The sequence below is a fragment of the Lithobates pipiens genome, unplaced genomic scaffold, assembly GCF_037356315.1.
Source record: "Lithobates pipiens isolate NorthernLeopardFrog02 unplaced genomic scaffold, aLitPip1_a1.2 Scaffold_19, whole genome shotgun sequence".
In the NCBI taxonomy this organism is placed as follows: Eukaryota; Metazoa; Chordata; class Amphibia; order Anura; family Ranidae; genus Lithobates; species Lithobates pipiens.
In genome coordinates, this window is record NW_027507764.1 from 574,102,993 (window position 1) to 574,122,435 (window position 19,443).

General features: G+C 44.4%; 1 protein-coding gene across 1 annotated transcript in view; it reads right to left on the bottom strand.

Moving 5' to 3' along the window:
* LOC143997657 (uncharacterized) overlaps positions 1–19,443 on the bottom strand; it is a 230,127-nt gene that overhangs the window by 74,893 nt on the left and 135,791 nt on the right. The window contains exons 23-24 of the mRNA XM_077493378.1: positions 18,445–18,498; positions 6,116–6,169 (exon numbers count right to left, since the gene is read on the bottom strand). Coding sequence (XP_077349504.1) covers positions 6,116–6,169; positions 18,445–18,498 — 108 coding nt within the window. The remainder of the gene's footprint in view (positions 1–6,115; positions 6,170–18,444; positions 18,499–19,443) is intronic.

Here is a 19,443-nt window from a genome sequence, read left to right on the forward strand (position 1 = left end):
ATCTGGTGGGGCAATAGGAAGCTGAGCAGGGTCCAGACCGGAGCGGAGCATCTAGCGGACAGCACATGTGGTGTGCAACATGGGAACACTATAGCAGAAGATGAATGGGGACCTGAGAGAGAAGACTGAGCAGTGGAGGATCAGCAAAGCTGGGGGACAGGAGCAGGAGAAATGAGTAATGTCCCATGCGGTGAGCAACATGGGAGAAATATAGCAGAAAGTGAGTGGGGACCAGAGAGAGAGGCAGATCAGCAAACCAGAGGATCAGCAGAGCTGGGGGTTACTACTATGTGGGGGATCAGCAGAGCTGGAGGTTACTACTGAGCGGGGGAACAGCGAACCTGGGGGACCCCCCTGGTTTGCTGTTCAGCAGAATGGATCAGCAGAGCTGGGGGACCGGAGCAGAAGAAACTAGCAATGTCAGATGTGGTGAGCAACATGGGAGCAATATAGGGAGGTGAGTGGGGATAACAGAGGCGGATCAGCAAGCCAGAGGATCAGCAGAGCTGGGGGTTACTACTAAGTGTGGGATCAGCAGAGCTGGAGTTTACTACTGAGCTGGAGGTTACTACTGAGCAGGGGGAATAGCGAACCTGGGGATCCTCCTGAGCGGAGGATCCCCAGGTTCGCTGTTCAGCAGAACAGATCAGCAGAGCTGGGGCACCAAAGCAGGAGAAACCAGCAATGTCACAAGTAGTGAGCAACATAGTGGGAGGTGAGCGGGGACCAGAGAGAGAGGCGGATCAGCAAATCAGAGAATCAGCAGAGCTGGGGGTTCAGCAGAATGGATCAGCGGAGCTGGGGGACCGGAGCAGGAGAAACTAGCAATGTCAAATTTGGTGAGCAACATGGGAACAATATAGCGGGAGGTGAGTGGGGACCAGAGAGAGAGTCAGATCAGCAAACCAGAGGATCAGCAGAGCTGGGGGTTACTACTAAGTGGGGGATAAGCAGAGCTGGAGTTTACTACTGAGCTGGAGGTTACTACTGAGTGGGAGAACAGTGAACCTGGGGATAACAGCGAACCTGGAGTGGAGGATCCCCAGGTTCGCTGTTCAGCAGAGCTGGGGGACCAGCGCAGGATAAACTAGTAATGTCACATGTGATGTGCAACATGTGTGATCAGCAGAGCTGGAGTTTACTACTGAGCTGGAGGTTATTACTGAGTGGGGGAATAGGGAACCTGGGGATCCTCCTGAGTGGAGGATCCCCAGGTTCGCTGTTCAGCAGAACAGATCAGCAGAGCTGGGGGACCAGAGCAGGAGAAACTAGCAATGTCACATGTGGTGAGCAACATGGGAGCAATATAGCAGGAGGTGAGGGGGGACCAGAGAGAGAGGCGGATCAGCAGAGCTGGGGGTTACTACTGAGTGGGGAATCAGCAGTGCTGGAGTTTGCTACTGAGCTGGAGGTTACTACTGACTGGGGGAATAGCGAACCTGGGGATCCTCCTGAGTGGAGGATCCCCAGGTTCGCTGTTCAGCAGAACAGATCAGCAGAGCTGGGGGACTGGAGCATGAGAAAATAGCAATATCCCATGTGGTGAGCAACATAGCAGGAGGTGAGTGGGGACCAGAGAGAGAGGTGGATCAGCAAATCAGAGGATCAGCAGAGCTGGGGGTTCAGCAGAATGGATCAGCAGAGCTGGGGGATCAGAGCAGGAGAAACTAGCAATGTCACATGTGGTGAGCAATATGGGAACAAAATAGCGGGAGGTGAGTGGGGACCAGAGAGAGAGGCGGATCAGCAAACCAGAGGATCAGCAGAGCTGGGGGTTACTACTAAGTGGGGGATCAGCAGAGCTGGGGGTTACTACTAAGTGGGGGATCAGCAGAGCTGGGGGTCACTGAGTGCGGAATCAGCAGAGCTGGGGGTCACTACTGAGTGGGGAATCAGCAGAGCTGGAGGTTACTACTGAGCGGGGAACAGCGAACCCGGGAAAACTTCTGAGTGGGGGATCAGCAGAGCTGGGAGTACTAATGAGCGGGGGATCTGCTGAATGAGGGTACTAATAAGATAGGGATCTGATGAACAGGGGTACTAATGATCTAGGGATCTGCTGAGTGGAGGTACTACTGAGCTGGGGTTCTGCCGGACCCCTTTAGCACAAATAGAAAAATAGAAAAGTAACACACATAGGGCATTTGTCAAGCTTCATTAAAGCTTCAAAAAAGCATCACTGAAGCATTGCTGAAGCATCAAAAACACATCAAAAAAGCATGTTAAAGCAGTAGGCACTTTAATGTGTGTTGAAATTGACACAAATGTAAATAAGCCCCGACTTAGGAGAGTGTGTGGGGTTCCCCTTGGGTCCCCCCCATGGTTCAAGCTTACATTTGATGTAATAAATAGTTTTTGTACAAATTTCATATCTTTGGATTATTTTTGGTGCGATGAAAGCCCCACACACCCACAATGCAGGTGGTTTGATAGACCAATCGGGATGTCTGCACTATAACAGCTTCCAATCACACCTCGTATTATTAGTTATTTCCCAGTAAGGATAGGCTTTCCATAATGTAGAGTCACCGCAGCAGACGCCCGATAGTGGCGGGGACACTCATTTATAGACTCATCAAAGCCGAGCTCCGGGGTTCTCTCCAGTCTTGCACACTTGTCCCGGCTCCTCTCCTGGACTGAAATGGCTTCCTCTGATTTCACCGCACACTGTCAGCTTCTCACAATGTGCATTAGAAGCTTCAGAAAGTCTAATAGAGCCCCACCTCATTTCCTGGCTGGAGGACGTTCGAATGTTCTCTGACGTTCTCAGATTAGGCAATGTGGAGGTCCTGACTTCACCGCTGTGCCTGTCCACCTCATCCAATCAGAGAACTGACCATTTTATTTTTTTTTGTTTTAGGGCCCATTTACACTAAAGCATTGTGGTAACGCCTGTTAACACACATTACTGCATTAAAGGGTTATTTATTTTGAAAGGCGCTCCAACAAGGCACTGCTGCAGCGTGCCACAATCCATGGTCGTGTGTCGCATTACCAAAATAAGGTCCATGTTCGACTTTTGGCACGTTATGCCGCGTACACACGATCGGACATTGATCGGAAGTTCCGACAACAAAATCCATGGGATATTTTCCGACGAATGTTGGCTCAAACTTGTCTTGCATGCACACGGTCACACAATGTTGTCGGAAATTCTGAACGTCAAGAACACGGTGACGTACGAGGAGCCGAGAAAATTGAAGTTCAAAACCATTGCGGCTCTTCTGCATGATTCCGAGCATGCTTAGAACTTTGTGCGACGGAATTGTGTGAACACACGATCGGAATTTCTGACAACGGGTTTTGTTGTCGGAAAATTTGAGATCCAGATCTCAAATTTTGTGTGTCGGAAATTCCGATGGAAAATGTCGGATGGAGCCCACACAGGGTCAGAATTTCCGGCAAAAAGCTCCCACCGAACATTTTCCATCGGAAAATCCGACCATGTGTACGGGCATTAGGGTGCGCAGGCATCTCATTCAATTCAATTCAATTCATTTCAATGGGCTGATTTAACAGAACGCACACTAACGCGTGACGTTAAAGTACCATAAAAAAAGTAAGTGCACCCTTAAGGTTTCTGTATGTGAGAACCTCCAATAGGTGCGCAGGGGTTCCCACTTCCCAGATCAGCAAAGTACCAACACAAGTAAATGGAGGGGGGAATCGGGCACAAAGGCCATGCTTGGATGAAATACTGATGAGCAGGTAGTGTGTGATCCCTCTGCACACCTTTTTGGCTCCGGCAAGCAAGAGATTATGATGAATCATTTCCTGCTTCCTCCTACACTGCCAGATTTCATGTGTTTGTTCCTTGAGGTGACCTTTTCTGATATAATTGGTAGATACAGGAGAATGTCTATTTAATTCTTTAATATAATAATAAAAACATGGGCAAAAGTTGTCATGCTTTTCTGTAACAAAAATGAAACAAACCGCTTTTATACATCTTTTTAACGAATCTTTTCAATCTATATATTTAATTTATAATAATATAATATTTTATATAAGATTATTATTATTATTATTATTATTATTATTATCATCATCATCATTAATATTATTATTATTTCATATTATGATGAGTATTATTATGATCAATATACATTATTATTATTATATTATGATGAGTATTACTATGATGAATATTTATTATTATTATTAATAATAATAATCACCATAATACTCATAACAATACTCGTAATAATAACAACAACAACAATAGCAACAACAATATATTTTATAATATTATTGTTATTATTCTAACATAGTATTAGTATTATTATTAACATTATTAACAATAACAAGAAGAAGAAGAATATATTTAATAAATTACCCCCCCCCCCCCCCGACCCAGAATGTGAGCTCTAAGGCAGCCATTCTCAACCAGGGTTCCTTGGGACCCTAGGGTTCCTCCAGAGATGGCTAGGGGTTCCTTGAGCTGTGGCTGATTTACCTCCTGTTTGATGGTGCCTACATACTTCTGAGCCGATGCCACTTGACACCAATGATCTTTATAGCTTTCTGTAAGAGGGCCATTCTTACCACCACTGTAAAAAAGGGTATATCTTCTCACTGACCACCAAAGTAAGGGGCTTTATCAGGGGTTCCCCGAGACTTGAAAATTGTTTTAAGGGTTCCCCTGGGGTAAAAATGTTAAGAAAGGCTGCTCTAAGGAGCAGGGTCCTACTATTCCTACTGTATTCAATTGTTTTGTAACCGTACCGTCTGCCCTGTAAAGTGCTGCGCAAACTGTTGCGCTATATAAATCCTGTACAATAGTAATAATAATAATACAAAATAATAATATATTTTTTAATATATAATAACTACTACAACAAAAATAATAAAGATATCATTTTAATATCTTTATTTATATTTAATTATTATTATTAATGATTACTAATTAAATTATTAAATATATTATTATTAATATTATTATTATTTAATATATTATTTTATATTTATTTATATGATATTATTTATAAAAGATACTATCCCACACCCACCTAACTGTCCCCGAGCCACCCCCATCAAATTATTCCCTGCAACTATTACCTTTTGTACCACCACCCCCTCCCTTTAGAATGTATGCTCTACGAGCCGGGCCCTTCTGCCCCTTCTGTATTGAACTGTACTGTAATTGTGCTGTCCCCCCTTTACATTGTAAAGCACTGTGTAAACTGTTGGTGCTATATAAATTGTGTATAATAATAATAATGTATAATAATATTATTATTATTTTTATAAAATAATAATAATTATTATTATTATTATTATTATTATTAATAATAATAATAATACTAATACAAATAAAAATAATAATAATAATAATATTATGCTTATTATTATTATTATTATTAATAATATGTGTGAGTATTATTATTTGTATTATTATTATTAATTTAATAATACATATAATAATACATTTTATAATACTTTAATCACATCTTTTAAACAAAGAAAATTACCAAATGAAAGAGCACAGCCAGATACAAGACATCTTATATTTACAATGACCCTTTTCTTTGTCTTGACTTTGACGGACTATCACTTTGCTATCATGAAGCTCTCCTGAGTAAACTTATAAGTTTGTAATATGTGAATATTGTCTGTCGAATGTCTGTATTCAAAGGATTTTTTTAAAGATTGTACTGAAAGTGCTGACTTTCCCCTGAAAAAAACTTGATGCCCGGCTACCACGCCAATTCTTTAACTGCTTTACATATCAAGTGAAATCAGAACTCGTGATCTGCACACGTGTATTGAGTCAGTGGGTTTGATTTACTAAAACAGGAGACTATAAAATCTGGTGCAGCTGTGCACAGAAACCAATCAGCTTCCAGGACTTTTGTCCAAGTTTAATTGAACAAGCTGAAGTTAGAAGCCGTTTGGCTTCCATGCACAGCTGCATCAGATTTTGCACTCTCCAGTTTTAGTAAATCAACCCCATTTACTGATGATCGTGAATTCGCATTGGCTAGGCAAGTAGCATTTTCAGGAGATGAGGTCACCCTTGGCAGTCTAGGGGTTTCTTTCAGCACAGCATTCATTGAAGATCTGAGAAGGTTTGGAGAAATGAGCTCTCTACAAAGACCAAGACCTAGGTACTCACCGGAGGTCCTCGTGTCCCCTCTCTTCCCACCAGGCCTGGTTCTCCTGGCTTTCCCTAAATAAAACAAAGAAGAATCATTTAAAAGGGGATATAGATAGGTTATACATAAAATATCAGTTTATTAATCAATACATGAAACTCTCAATACATACACTAGAGAACTAGTTAAAACAACAAGCTGATGTATTGTATTTCAGCATATACCAGTGTAGAATATACATTATATTAGTATATACGGTATATATATTCAATTTCAAATGTTCCAACATGGCCAAATCAATAAAGATACATGCATCCTTTATCTCAGTGGTTCTCAACCACAGTCCTCAAGTACCCCCAACAGGCCATGTTTTAGGAACTTCCCTTAGATAAATGGCTCTTATCAATTCCATGTCATCAGGCCCGGACTGGGACAAAAAATAGGCCCAGGCATTTTGGATTGAGCACCCCATGACATGTTAACCGGCCCCTTCCCACTCTCCACCCTGACAGATCCCCTGTGAGAGGTGAGAGGGGAACCCAGCAGAGGTGTGGGGGGGGGGGGGGGAGGTAAGGTGAGACCAGGAAAGAGCATGGGGGGATGGAGACTACAGGGAAGAACCTTGAGAACATGAGGTGGGACGAGAGCATAGGGAGGGAGAGAAGAGCACAAGAGACATCAGAGAGCATGGGGGGGGTGGAGAGTACAGGGGCAGCAGAGAGCATTGGGGGAGGTGGAGAGCACAGGGAGGGTGGTGGAGAGCATGGGGGGGAGGTGAAGAGCACAGGGAGAGCGGTGGAGAGCATGGGGGGAGGTGGAGAGCACAGGGAGAGCGGTGGAGAGCATGGGGGGAGGTGGAGAGCACAGGGGGGCTGGTGGAAAGCATGGGGGGCAGTGGAGAGCACAGTGAGTGTGGCGGAGAGCATGGGGGAAGTGGAGAGCAGGGGGGGCTGGAAAGCACAGGGAGGGTGGCGGAGAGCATGGGGGATGTGAAGAACGCATGGGGGTGGCGAGCACATGGAGGGTTGGGGAGAGCATGGAGGGAAGGTGGAGAGCACGGGGGGCTGGTGGAGAGTATGGGGGGGATGTGAAGAGCACCTGGGGAAGGTGGAGAGCACAGGGGGGCAGCAGACAGCATGAGGGGGCAGCAGAGAGCATGAGGGGGATGTGGAGAGCACAGGGGGCAGTGGAGAGCGTGGGGGGATATGAACAGCACAGGAGGGTGAGCGCAGAGCATGGAGGGTGGCGGAGAGCATGGGGGGGTGGCAGAGAGAGCATGGGGGGAGGTGGAGAGCACAGGAAGGGTGGTGGAGAGCATGGGGGGAGGTGGAGAGCACAGGAAGGGCGGTGGAGAGCGTGCTGGGAGGTGGAGAGCACAAGGAGGGTGGTGGAGAACATGGGGGGAAATGGAGAGCACAGGGAGGGTGGTGGAGAGCATGGGGGGAGATGGAGAGCACAGGGAGGGTGGTGTAGAGCATGGGGGGAGGTGAAGAGCACCTGGGGAAGGTGGCGAGCACAGGGGGGCAGCAGACAGTATGAGGGGGCAGCAGCGAGCATGAGGGGGATGTGGAGAGCACAGGGGGAAGTATAAAGCGTGGGGGGATATGAACAGCACCGGGGGGTGAGCGCAGAGCATGGAGGGTGGTAGAGAGCACAGGGAGGGCGGCAGAGAGCATGGGGGGAGGCGGAGAGCACAGGGGGTGGCAGAGAGCACAGGGAGGGTGGCGGAGAGCACAGGGAGGGTGGCGGAGAGCACATGGGGGGTGTCGGAGAGCACGGGGGTGGCGGAGAGCACGGGGTGGCGGAGAGCACAGGGAGGGCGGCGGAGAACATGGGGGAGGTGGAGCGCACTGGGGGGTGGCAGAGAGCAGGGGGAGGTGGAAAGCACTGGAGGTGGCAGAGAACATGAGGAGGCAAAGAGTATGGGTGGTGTGGGGGGGCAGCAGAAATAAGCAGGATATGAGGAGCGGTGGTGGGCGGCTGCATATAGAACAATCATTCTCTCCATCTTCCTCCTGCAGTCTACTGCTTCTCCTCTACCTCTCGCAGGCATTCCGATACTGCAGGAGGAAGATGGAGAGAATGATTGTTCTATATGCAGCCGCCCCCACCGCTCCTCATATCCTGGTAAAGGGGGTGAGCGCAGAGCACGGGGCTGCACTCACATTTTCTGTTATTCGGTTTCAAGTTTTCAGGAATCAGCAGCAGGTGTCTGCTCTGGCTCCTCCCCCTTTGCAGTCACGCCTCCTGGTACCGATGGCTGACCTATACGGGCAGCCGCGGAGAGGCCGAAGGCTTCTCATCTAGCTCCACCCCCATCTATGTGTTCGTTCCCCCGGCGCCGATGGGCTGAGCCGAGCTGCCGCGGAGAGGCTGCATGAGCGACGCGTCTCAAAGAGCCTTGTGCCCTGCATGGATTGCAGCCCGGCGGCCGCAGTCCACCGGGCAATTGCCCGGTGTGCCCTATGGCCAATCCGGGCCTGCATGTCACTGATTTAAATCAGCTGTGCAAGGTACAGGAAAACCTGAAAACATGGCCCGTTGGGGGTACTCGAGGACCGAGGTTGAGAATCACAGCTTTATCTCACCAGGAGTGGGTGCCACTGACATAACTACTGCAAACTAGAAAAGAGAGCTTCAAAAAATCGGAAATGATAAATAATATTTGAGCACCTCCTTAAAAAGAATAAGAGCTGCTGCTCAGACTACTCTCATTTGCTCATAAAAGCAATACTTATTTTAATCAGCTTGATAATTAGTGTAAAGTTTATTGTGACACTTCCATATGATGACCATTACCGGGTGTCAGTCCTGGGATTTGTCAAACAGGACAACCAAAGGGTGGCACCAGATGGCACATATACGGGAATGGGAATAAATGGATAGTTGAGCTGGACACTACACAGCCCAAAAGGTTAAATGCTGACTTGGATTTATTCTACTCTTTGTGAAATTCTTTTAAGTGTTTTTTTTTTAATTAATGTTATTATACAGTTGTCATTTCTTTGATTCATTCATATCGCTCTGCGGGAGCCGTTCTGTGACACAAAGTTATTGAAAGATGTGTGTGCAGGTGTTGCATATTGCCAGTTGCAAATAACACACAACTAATGCCCCATACACACGGTCGGAAATTCTGACAGAAAATGCCTGATCGGATTATGTTGTCGGAAAATCCGATCGTGTGTGGGCTCTATCGGACTTTTTCTGCCGGAAATTCTGACGGAAAAAGTTTGAGAGCTGGATCTAAAATTTTCCGACAACAAAATCTGATCGGACTTTTTTTGATCGTGTTTAGAGAATTCCAACACAAAAAAAAGCTATTGGGTACTGGCCACTACGTAGTCCTGTCATACGTTTTGTACATCACCTCATTCTGAACGATCGGATTTTCCGACAACTTTGTGTGACCGTGTGTATGCAAGACAAGTTTGGGCCAAAATCCGTCCGAAAAAATCCGTGTGTATGTGGCATAAGAGTGCTACCCTGTTTCCCCGAAAATAAGACCTAGCGTGATTGTCTGTGATGGCTGCAATATAAGCCCTACCCCCCAAATAAGCCTTACCCTGTTTCCCCGAAAATAAGCCCTACCCTGAAAATAAGATCTACAAGGACTTTAACTAGGGCTTATTTGGGGGGTAGGGCTTATATTGCAGCCATCACCAACAATTACACTAGGTCTTATTTTCAGGGGAAACAGGGTAGGTTCAGTTTTAATACATGCTTTACTTGAGAAAGTACAAAATGTTGTACATATTGATTCCTTACATGTGAAGTTTGTGGATTTTGAAAACAATTAAGCAAATAATTTGAGGTTCTGTAGAACTACTGCTGTGGACTGCTTTTCTATTTATGGGAGCAGTGGGTAGTGATCGTAAATCTATTTTTTAAAAATAGCAAACCTGTTATACTTATCTGCTCTCCCCCATAGCAAAGCTGCTTGATCCCAAGCCGTGCCATGTGTGCCCACTGACACACACAGCGTGGCTCGGCCCCCGCCCCTCGCTCCCTCTTTACAGGCTGTAATTGACATGGCCTCCATGGCCAGTAAGGAGTAAGAAAGCGAAAAGAGCCGCCGCTCTCCAGCACAGTGCTACATTGGGCTTGAGCTCCGGTAAGTATTTGGGGGGGTGGGGTCACTGCACACAGAAGTTTTTTTTTATTACCTCATTGCATAGAATGCATTGAGTCAAAAAAAAAAAAAACTTCTACTTTTACAACCATTTTAACTGCGTGCACTCATGGAGGTGACAGCTCATATACATATATATATATATATATATATATATGTTTGTGTGTGTGTGTGTGTGTGTGTGTGTATGTATATATAGATAAAGAGTCAGTGGGAAAAAGAGAGAGAGGCATAAACTATAAAGGAGAAAAGTTTAAAGAAAGTGGGATACAGAGGGATAGAGATGTTTTACATGTGCATATAGTCTTCTTTTTAAATAACTTTAATGTTATGGCGGTAAGTTCAACTTTGTACATTTTTTTTTTTTCTAAATTCTAAATTCCAGCTCCCCTATACACCAATATAGAATTCATGTACTGTTTTTACAAAAATATCAAAGCTTTCCATAAAATTTAAAGTCACTTACTTTTCTTGTCCTAATCCACGTTTCCAGACAATTCCAATAGAAATTTCTTCTTCCTGATCAGAATTTAGGTCATGACACAGGAAGCAGTTGACCAGCTGACCTCAAAGCTTTGATATTTTTGCAAAAACAGTACATGAATGATATATTGGTGCATAGGGGAGCTGGAATTTAGAGAAAAAAAAAGTGTACAAAAGGTGAACTTACCCTTTAACCATTTGTGCACACTGAACATACTACACATGCTCAAAAAAAATTTAAGTACAGAGAGCGTGTGTACTACATTATGTCCTTCTGTCCCTCTGTTGCTCCCTTCCTCGCAATTGCTGAAAATTCCTGGCTGACAAAATGACGGCCGGGAGTTGCTATGTAAATCCAAAGCTTTAGAAGCTGTTGCTCCTAAAAACATACCTTATTTATAAACATTGTTCAGACACAAGATAGAGAGATACAAAGTAACACTGTTACTTTTATATCTACTCATTTATTCATCTACAGAACATTGGGACAAGCTTCCAACTCCATATGATGTCAGTTACAGAAACCCAACAAGGTAAAAAAAAAAGAAAAAGTTTGCAAACATTTATTTTGTTCCTATTTAATAGTATTTTCCTATTTAATTTGTTCCTAATTAATTTAAAGTTTATTTTTAACTTTTTATCTGTAAGAAAAAAATAAAAAATAAAATTTCCGCAACAATAACAAAAATACACAGTATTGGTATCTATCTCCTATACACCAGGTTCAACTTTCCTAGAACATAAAGAACATATATCAACTCCAGCATCCAGAATAACCATCTCTCCTCGGTGATGCACTCAGAGACACCAACCTCGGTCCAGGGTCCTAACCCCCCTGGGCTTTGGGGGGTCTCCTTGTATAGTTTATAAATATCAGTTCTTTTCCTCCTACCTATTTTATTCAAAACAAAACAAGCAAACAAAACAAACAAACAAAATAAAGGACAAACCCCCACCCCCTCCCAACTAAACATTTCCTCTCCTCCCCTACCCGTGGGCGATTCCCTAACATTGCCAATCCCGGTCTGGGGGCTCAAAAACAGCATCTCTATTTCTTCAATTATAAGAACTCATATCTATGAGAGTTCTTCCCTCCTTTGTATTAATAAAAAGATTTCATAAGGACCATGTCTTCAGATATATCCCTCGCTTCTGCCGGGCTGTCCAAACCAACTCTTCCATACGATTCAACTCCTCTACTCCTTTAAGCCACCTTCCTACCGATGGGGGTTGGGTTTGCTTACAGGTATCGGAATACAAGATTTAAGAGATGGCATAAGATAGATTCCTTATACTTCTTATCTAGCATTTTAGAATCATGTAATAAAAAGAAAGCCGGGTCCTTAGGAATCTCCTGGTTACTAAATTTTTTAATAAGTCTCCGGACCTCTCTTCAGAACCCCCTAATTCTGGGACAGGAACAAAAGACATGCAATAGCGTCCCACTCTCCTCCCTACAATGCCAACAGCTATCAGATATTTCCGGGTAACATCTATAAAAAAGGCCGGGGTACGATACCACTGAGACAAGATCTTAAAGTTTGTTTCCGGCATTTTTGTTCAAATTGAGGATTCAAATGTATTAGGTATTAGCACACTGCTCCTTCAAAAAGGTTCTATTCAAATCCATCTCCCGTCTCCTAAAAAAAGGCAGTTGGAAATCCTCCTGAGGTGCGACCAGCAATGCATACATCTTTGAGGGGGGTTTGAGGGAGTGGGCCGCTCCTATTATAATATTCTTCAAATGGTGTTAAGTTACGCACAAAACTACCTGAAAAGGTTAAAGTGTTAAGAAAATGTGTCAGCTGCGCTGCTCGCCAGAAATCCAATTGATATGGTGTGGATCCCAGTGTCACAAAATGAGAGGCCTGAAAGAGCCCTTGATCCATCAATGCCCCAAAAGTCATCCCTCCTCAAGACTGGCTCAAACTGTGGGTCCCCAAAATTGGGAATAATCGGGAGTCTATTGACAATATTTTATCTTTAGAAATAAGCCTGAAACACATACGTAGAGAAAGGTCCTATCAATGAATGTGTCTTAATAATAGACGGGAGATCACAGAAGCACCAAGGGGCTCATTATCTCTCACCCCTACATGACCGAGAATATAAATTGACAATTAAGCTGAATAAAGGCCTTCTCTGCATTCATAATCATTGGGACATACTTCTTTAATTACTGTTCCCTCGGAGCTAGCTAGTTGTTTACCACACTCATAGCTCTGCTTTTGTCCTACCTCTATTGCCTTTTTTAGCTTTGTATAAAAGTAGATCTTTGACCTGCCTGTTGGCGGTCAAGAGATCCTGTTCCACAACCAAGGTGGAGGCCCATTTGTACAGGTCCTCTAGTTGCTGGATATCTGTTAATAGGGATGTTAGCTTTACTTCTCTCTCTTGTTTAATCCTACCCCCATGTTTAATTGGGACCCCCCCCCCCCCCCCCCCGTATCACTGCTTTGTGAGCCTCCCAGATCACTTGGGCGCATCATTAAACTGAAAATACCATGTCGCATCTCTAAGGACATCCTCTAATACAGAGGGGTCCTGTAGGAGGCTTTCATTAAGTTTCCACATCGCAGGACCAGGGGGTCAACTATCTGAAAGGTTGTATTTCAAAGAAATTGGTGCATGGTCTGACCAGGTGTTCGTCCCAACAGTAGCTTTAACCACTGAATGCATTTGACTATGTGGAATAAAAAAAAAAAAAGAATGTGGGAATATGTCTTATGTGGAGCTGAATAGTAAAAATAGCCAATAGCCTCTTTCCCCAGAATGAAGAAGACACCATACATCCAATAATCTTGCTCTGTGGAGCGACCCATAGATCCGTTTCCATGCCCCCGGATGCACAGATGAAACTCCAGAGTAGGTATCCTTCCTAGCAATAAGGGGGATATCAAAACCCTCCCCCAGGATCAACTGACCTCCAGAGATCCCGAGAGTTCATCCAAAAGTTTTCTGAAAAAGAGATCCTGCTGAGTATTAGGAGCGTAGAAAGTGGCCAAAGTAACCCCTACCCCCCAAACTTGCCAGAGATCCTGAGCATGACCATGGAATCTTAGAAATCAAAATAGACACCTCCCTTAACCACTTAAAGCGGGGTTCCACCCTAAAGTGGAACTTCCGCTCATCGGAACCCTCCCCCCCTCCGGTGTCACAGTTGGCACCTTTCAGGGGGGAGGGGGGTGCAGATACCTATCTAAGACAGGTATTTGCACCCACTTCTGGGCATAGTCTCCCATGGGAGTCTATGCCTCTTCCTGTCCCGGCGCGGACCATTCCTATTGCGCTACTATTTAGTTACTGATCTATATACCTATAGTTTATCTGCAGATTTTCTATGGTTAGATGGAAAAAGTGCAACAGATTTCTCCATGTTCGCTAAACTGTGTGGATGGAGGAATCTCCCACTTTTTCTATCTAACCATAGAAAATCTGCAGATAATCTATAGGTGTATGACCAGCTTTAGTCTCCTGCTGACTGCTTGAGTGCATGCCCCTGACCCTGATGCCTGACAGAGCTAATTATCCTGGAGCTAGTGGAAAGTCGGGAGCTCGTGTCTCGTATGTCCTCACTCAGCCATGCTCAGACCACGCCCCCTTAAATAAGGTTGCCTTAAGTTATTCTTCCCCTTTTCCTGCTGAATTCTTTTTATTCTAATATTTAAGCATTTATATTTAAACTCTTTTTTTGATTTTATTTTATTTCATTTATTTTGTTTTTTTAGCATGGCAAAATTGAAAAAAAAAAAAAAAAACCTTTTATATAATGTGTAAATAACTGTGCAATGCTTTGTTTCAGAATCTTAATTTTAGTGTCATATTGAGAGGGACAGATGGTAAATCACTATTTTTTTTTTATTTTTTTTAACCAACTCCAATCAAAAAGAAAGGACATTTGTCTATGGGTTGCATACAAAAATTTAATATTTTTTTGCAAGCCAATATCATTATAAGAAAGCCAAGTTTGTCCTAAAAAAATTACATAATGACATCAAAGCCCATAGCAGCAAAGTAAAAATTGGTCTGGTCCATAGGCAGTGTACATAGGCAGTGTACATAGGCAGTGTACATAGGCAGTGTACATAGGCAGTGTACATAGGCAGTGTCCATAGGCAGTGTACATAGACAGTGTACATAGGCAGTGTACATTGGTTAAAATGTTAAAACTCTTGAGCTCTAAATGCTGCTGGTGTTCCTACAGCTATTATGCCATGCAAGTCACACTTTCCCTGAACATGACTTCAGTGAAAAAAATAATAGGAGAATTATTCATTAGCGTTTTCAAGCTACAAAATCCCAGCAAAGCAAATCCAGGAGACTTGTAAGCTGCTGCCTCTCTGTGAAGCTGCTGGGGATCAGCACAGTGTATGTGTTTGAGGCATTTTGCTCACAACACTGATAAATGACCACGGAGCTGACTCCTGCACACTACATGAACAGCGGGAAGACACAAGTTATACTCGCTGGGGCCAAGGTAATTGGCCTTGGTGTTAGATGTTGAAAAAAGAAACAGTAAGCATCAAAGCAGAACGTGTCACGTAATTCTATAATCATAGTGCATTAAAGGGAGTCTGTCCATTATTATTTTTAGGAAGATTATTCACTCAAAAGGGAATTATCAGGAAGAATTTATCTTCAGTTATTATAGCGCTCTTTACCTGTCTGTAAACGTAAAGAGATATGCTTTGTCAAGCTGTGCAGTCTTTAATAAAGCCCCACAAATATTTTAGCTGCAGTTTGGTATTATAATGTTGTAGGAAACATGGTACAGCTATTGGTGTCCTATCCTGTGCTCACTCCTGGTCTCCCTCAGGAGACCCCTATTGCTTTCACTCCTTTTCTTTAAAGTGGTTGTAAACCCTTACAGACCACTTTAACTTACAGGTAAGCCTAGATTAAGGCTTACCTGTAGGTGCTTGAAATATCTCCTAGACCTACACGGTCTAGGAGATATTTGCAAATCGCCGTACAGTGATTTCTTCTGAACATGCGTCGGAGTTAGAAGGGGCACGCTGTGCCGTTTATAGCTCGGGTCATGCTGTGACTGACGGCTCCTGCTCACATGCGCACGAGTGACGTCACGCGACTCCAGCCGGTCACAGAGCCGGAGTTTGTGGCCCCCGAAAGGAAGAGGATGCTTGCTGCTAGCAAGGAAGACGGGGACATTGCGGGCTTCTGCAGGTAAGTGTCACATAATGGGATACTATGCGATGCATTGTAGCCCATTGTGCTTTACCTTTGCAGGGAAACGAGGAAGTAAAACCCATCATGATTTACTTCCTCTTTAACTGGAGACCTCTCGTGTGCTCACTTCTCCTCTTTAACTGGAATCCTCTCCTGTGCTCCCTTCTAGTCTACATCTGGAGGCACTTCCTGTGTTCACTCCTTGTCTCCAGCTTTTAGGCCCCTCCTATGCTCACTTCTAGTCTACATCTGGAGGCCCTTTCTGTTCACTCCTTGTCTCTAGCTTTAGGCCCTTCCTGTGCTCACTTCTAGTCTACAGCTGCAGGTGCTTCCTGTGTTCACTCCTTGTTTCTAGCTTAAGACTCCTTCTGTGCTCACTTCTAGTCTACAACTGGATGCGTTTCCTGTGTTCACGCCTTGTTTGTAGCTTAAGACTCCTTCTGTGCTCACATCTAGTCTACAGCTGGAGGTGTTTCCTGTGTTCACTCATTGTTTCTAGTTTAGGACCCCTCCTGTGCTCACTTCTAGTCTACAGCTGGAGGTGTTTTCTGTGTGCACTCCTTGTCTCTAGCTTTAGGCCCCTCCTGTGCTTACTTCTAGTCTACAGCTGGAGGTTATGCCTGTGTTTACTCTTTGTTTCTAGTTTAAGACCCCTCTTGTGCTCACCTCTAGTCTACAGCTGGAGGCCCTTCCTGTGTTCACTCCTTGTCTCTATTTGCTTCCTGTGCTCACTTTTAGTTTCCAACTGAAGCTTCTGCTTTTAGTCTGCAGTTGGAGACCCCTTCTGTTCTCATTCCTAGTCTCCAACTGAAGGGCCCACCTATACTCAATCCTAGGCTCCATTTGAAGCTCCCTCTTGTCATCACTCCTAGTCTCCAGTTAAAAAATCTCTCTTGTGTTCACTCCTTGTCTCTATCTAGAGACCCATCCTGTGCTTACTTCAAGCCTCTGGGTTTTCTTCTAAATCTCCTTCTGTACTCATTCCTAGTCCCCATCTGGAGCTTCTGCTTGTGCTCACCTCAAGATTGCAGCTTGAGCCCCCTTCTGTTCTCATTCCCAGTCTCCATATGAAGGATCCACCTATGGTCTATTCTAGTCTCCATCTGGAATTCTAGCCTGTCCTCACTCCCAGTCTCTAGCTGGAGACCCCTCATGTGCCTTCTATTCCTGTAATCACTGCTTGTCTCCAAATTGATACCCCTCCTGCTCTCACTCCTAGTCTCCCCTTCTGGTACTCATTCCTAGACTCCAGCTGGGCACTCGCATCGGCTCGGGAGGCGAGCGGGGGGGGGGTGCCCCCTAGTGGCTGTCCATGGTACCGACATGCCATGATGGTGATTCGTGCAGCCGAGCCATATTGTATAACTGTGGAGGCTGGTCGGCCTCCGCACTAAACTAAATTAAGATCATGGCAACTGGTCCCATCACTCCTTCGCAAATAGAAGGAGAAGAAATGGAAACTGTCACAGATTTTATCTTCCTTGACTCCAAGTTAATGGCAGACGGTGACTGTAGCCATGAAATTAAGAGACGCTTGCTTCTTGGGAGGAAAGCAATGGCAAACCTAGACAACATTATAAAAAAAAAGCAGAAACATCACCCTACCGACAAAGTGCCATAAAGTATTCCCAGTAGTAACCTATGGCTGTAAAAGTTGTACCATAAGGAAGGCTGAACGCCAAAGAATTGATGCTTTTGAACTATGGGGTTGAACTATGGTGTCGGAGAAGACTCTTGAAAGTCCCTTGGATGGCAAGAAGAACAAACCATTCAATCCTGAAGGCTATCAACCCTGAATATTCACTGGAAGGACAGATCCTGAAGCTGAAACTCAAATACTTTGGCCACCTAATGCGAAGAGAGGACTTATTGGAAAAGACCCTGATGCTGGGAAACACGGAAGGAAAAAGGAGAAGAGGACGACAGAAAACAAGATGGATAGATAGCATCATCGAAACAATGAGCATGAAAATAATCAAGCTCTGGGAGGCAGTGGAGGACAGAAAAGCCTGGCGCGCTATGGTCCATGAGATCATGAAGAGTCAGACGCGACTAAACAACTGAAAAATGTTTTTTCTGCTTCCACAGCCACTGCACAGTAGCTTTCACAGTAGAATAAAACCTCCGTCAGCTTTTTGTCCAATTGTCAGCTGTCCCGAATCTGCAACAGGAAGTGACAGACCATCTGTCAAAAGTAGGGGAAATCTCTCCTTAGACAGTTGTCTCTGGAACAGGTGTGCCCATTATAGAATATCTCTTGACTTTAAGCTCCAGTGAGAACGATAAAATGTCAGCCTTTATTTTTTCTGTCTTCATATTTATAGTTACCAAGACTCTTTCCTACTCAAAAAAAAAATATACATACACACAGTATACTGTATATATATCATGCGTCTGTATTTTCCGTGCGACAGAACAAAGCTTATTCTGGACTGACAACAAACAGGGAAAATTCTACACAATGACACCGTGACTTCAGCCATAAATCAGACCAAGTGTTTGTTAATACAACTGCCATAGTGCTATTACTTAATAAAAATGACATACTGCTTCCCCAGGCGAGCCCGGCTTGCCGTCCTTTCCGTCCTTTCCAGCGATGCCCTGAAAGACAGTAACAGAAAACTTCTTAAATGATGAGAAAACACAAAGAGAAAACACTTTTTTTAGGTACTACTATAATATTTATCCCAAAGTAATGATTAAGGCTAAACTCCAGGCAGATATTAAAGAGGATAGCCCAACTGGTCAAAGCTGTGCATCTGCCTGTCACTTAACTAGGGAGGGTATACTAGTAGATAGGTGGGAGGATGAACTGGTGTCTGATGGGTCTAGGTATTAGTTTTTGGGGTTGCCCAATTATGGTACCAACATCCCTAATGATATAAATAGAAAAAGAATGCAACAAGACATCCATTCTTATTAAAACATTTTTACATTTATTTATATTGAGCTATAACCATGGTCTCCAAAGTGCCAGCTGCGGCCCTTCACTTGCTTCTATCCAACCCTTGGGGTACTATTCCATTGACTGACAACAACAACGGGGCATAATTCCTGTCGCTGACAACAACACTGGGGCATTATTCCTCTCAATTATACCACCAAAAGGGCACAATTTCTCCTGCTGACACCAACGTTGGGGCACAGTTCCTTCTATTGACACCAACGATAGGGCACAATTCATTCCATTGATACAAATGATGAGCCACAAATCCTCACACTTACACCAACAATGAGGCAGTATTTCTCCCACTGACACCAACTTAAGGACACATTCCTACCACTGACACCAACGATGGGGCAGAATTCCTTCCATTGACACCAACAATGGGGCATTATTCCGCCAACTGACACCAACAATGGGGCACTATTCATCCAACTGACATCAACGATGAGGAATTGTTTACTCGGATTCCACAGCATTTTCTACTCCCGCTGATCCTAGTCCAGCCCCCTTAAAGTCTGGAAGGCAGTAAACTGACTGTTTGTTTGGAGACCCCTACACTAAAAAGGTTGATGCTAATGGCCCGTACACGCGATCAGATT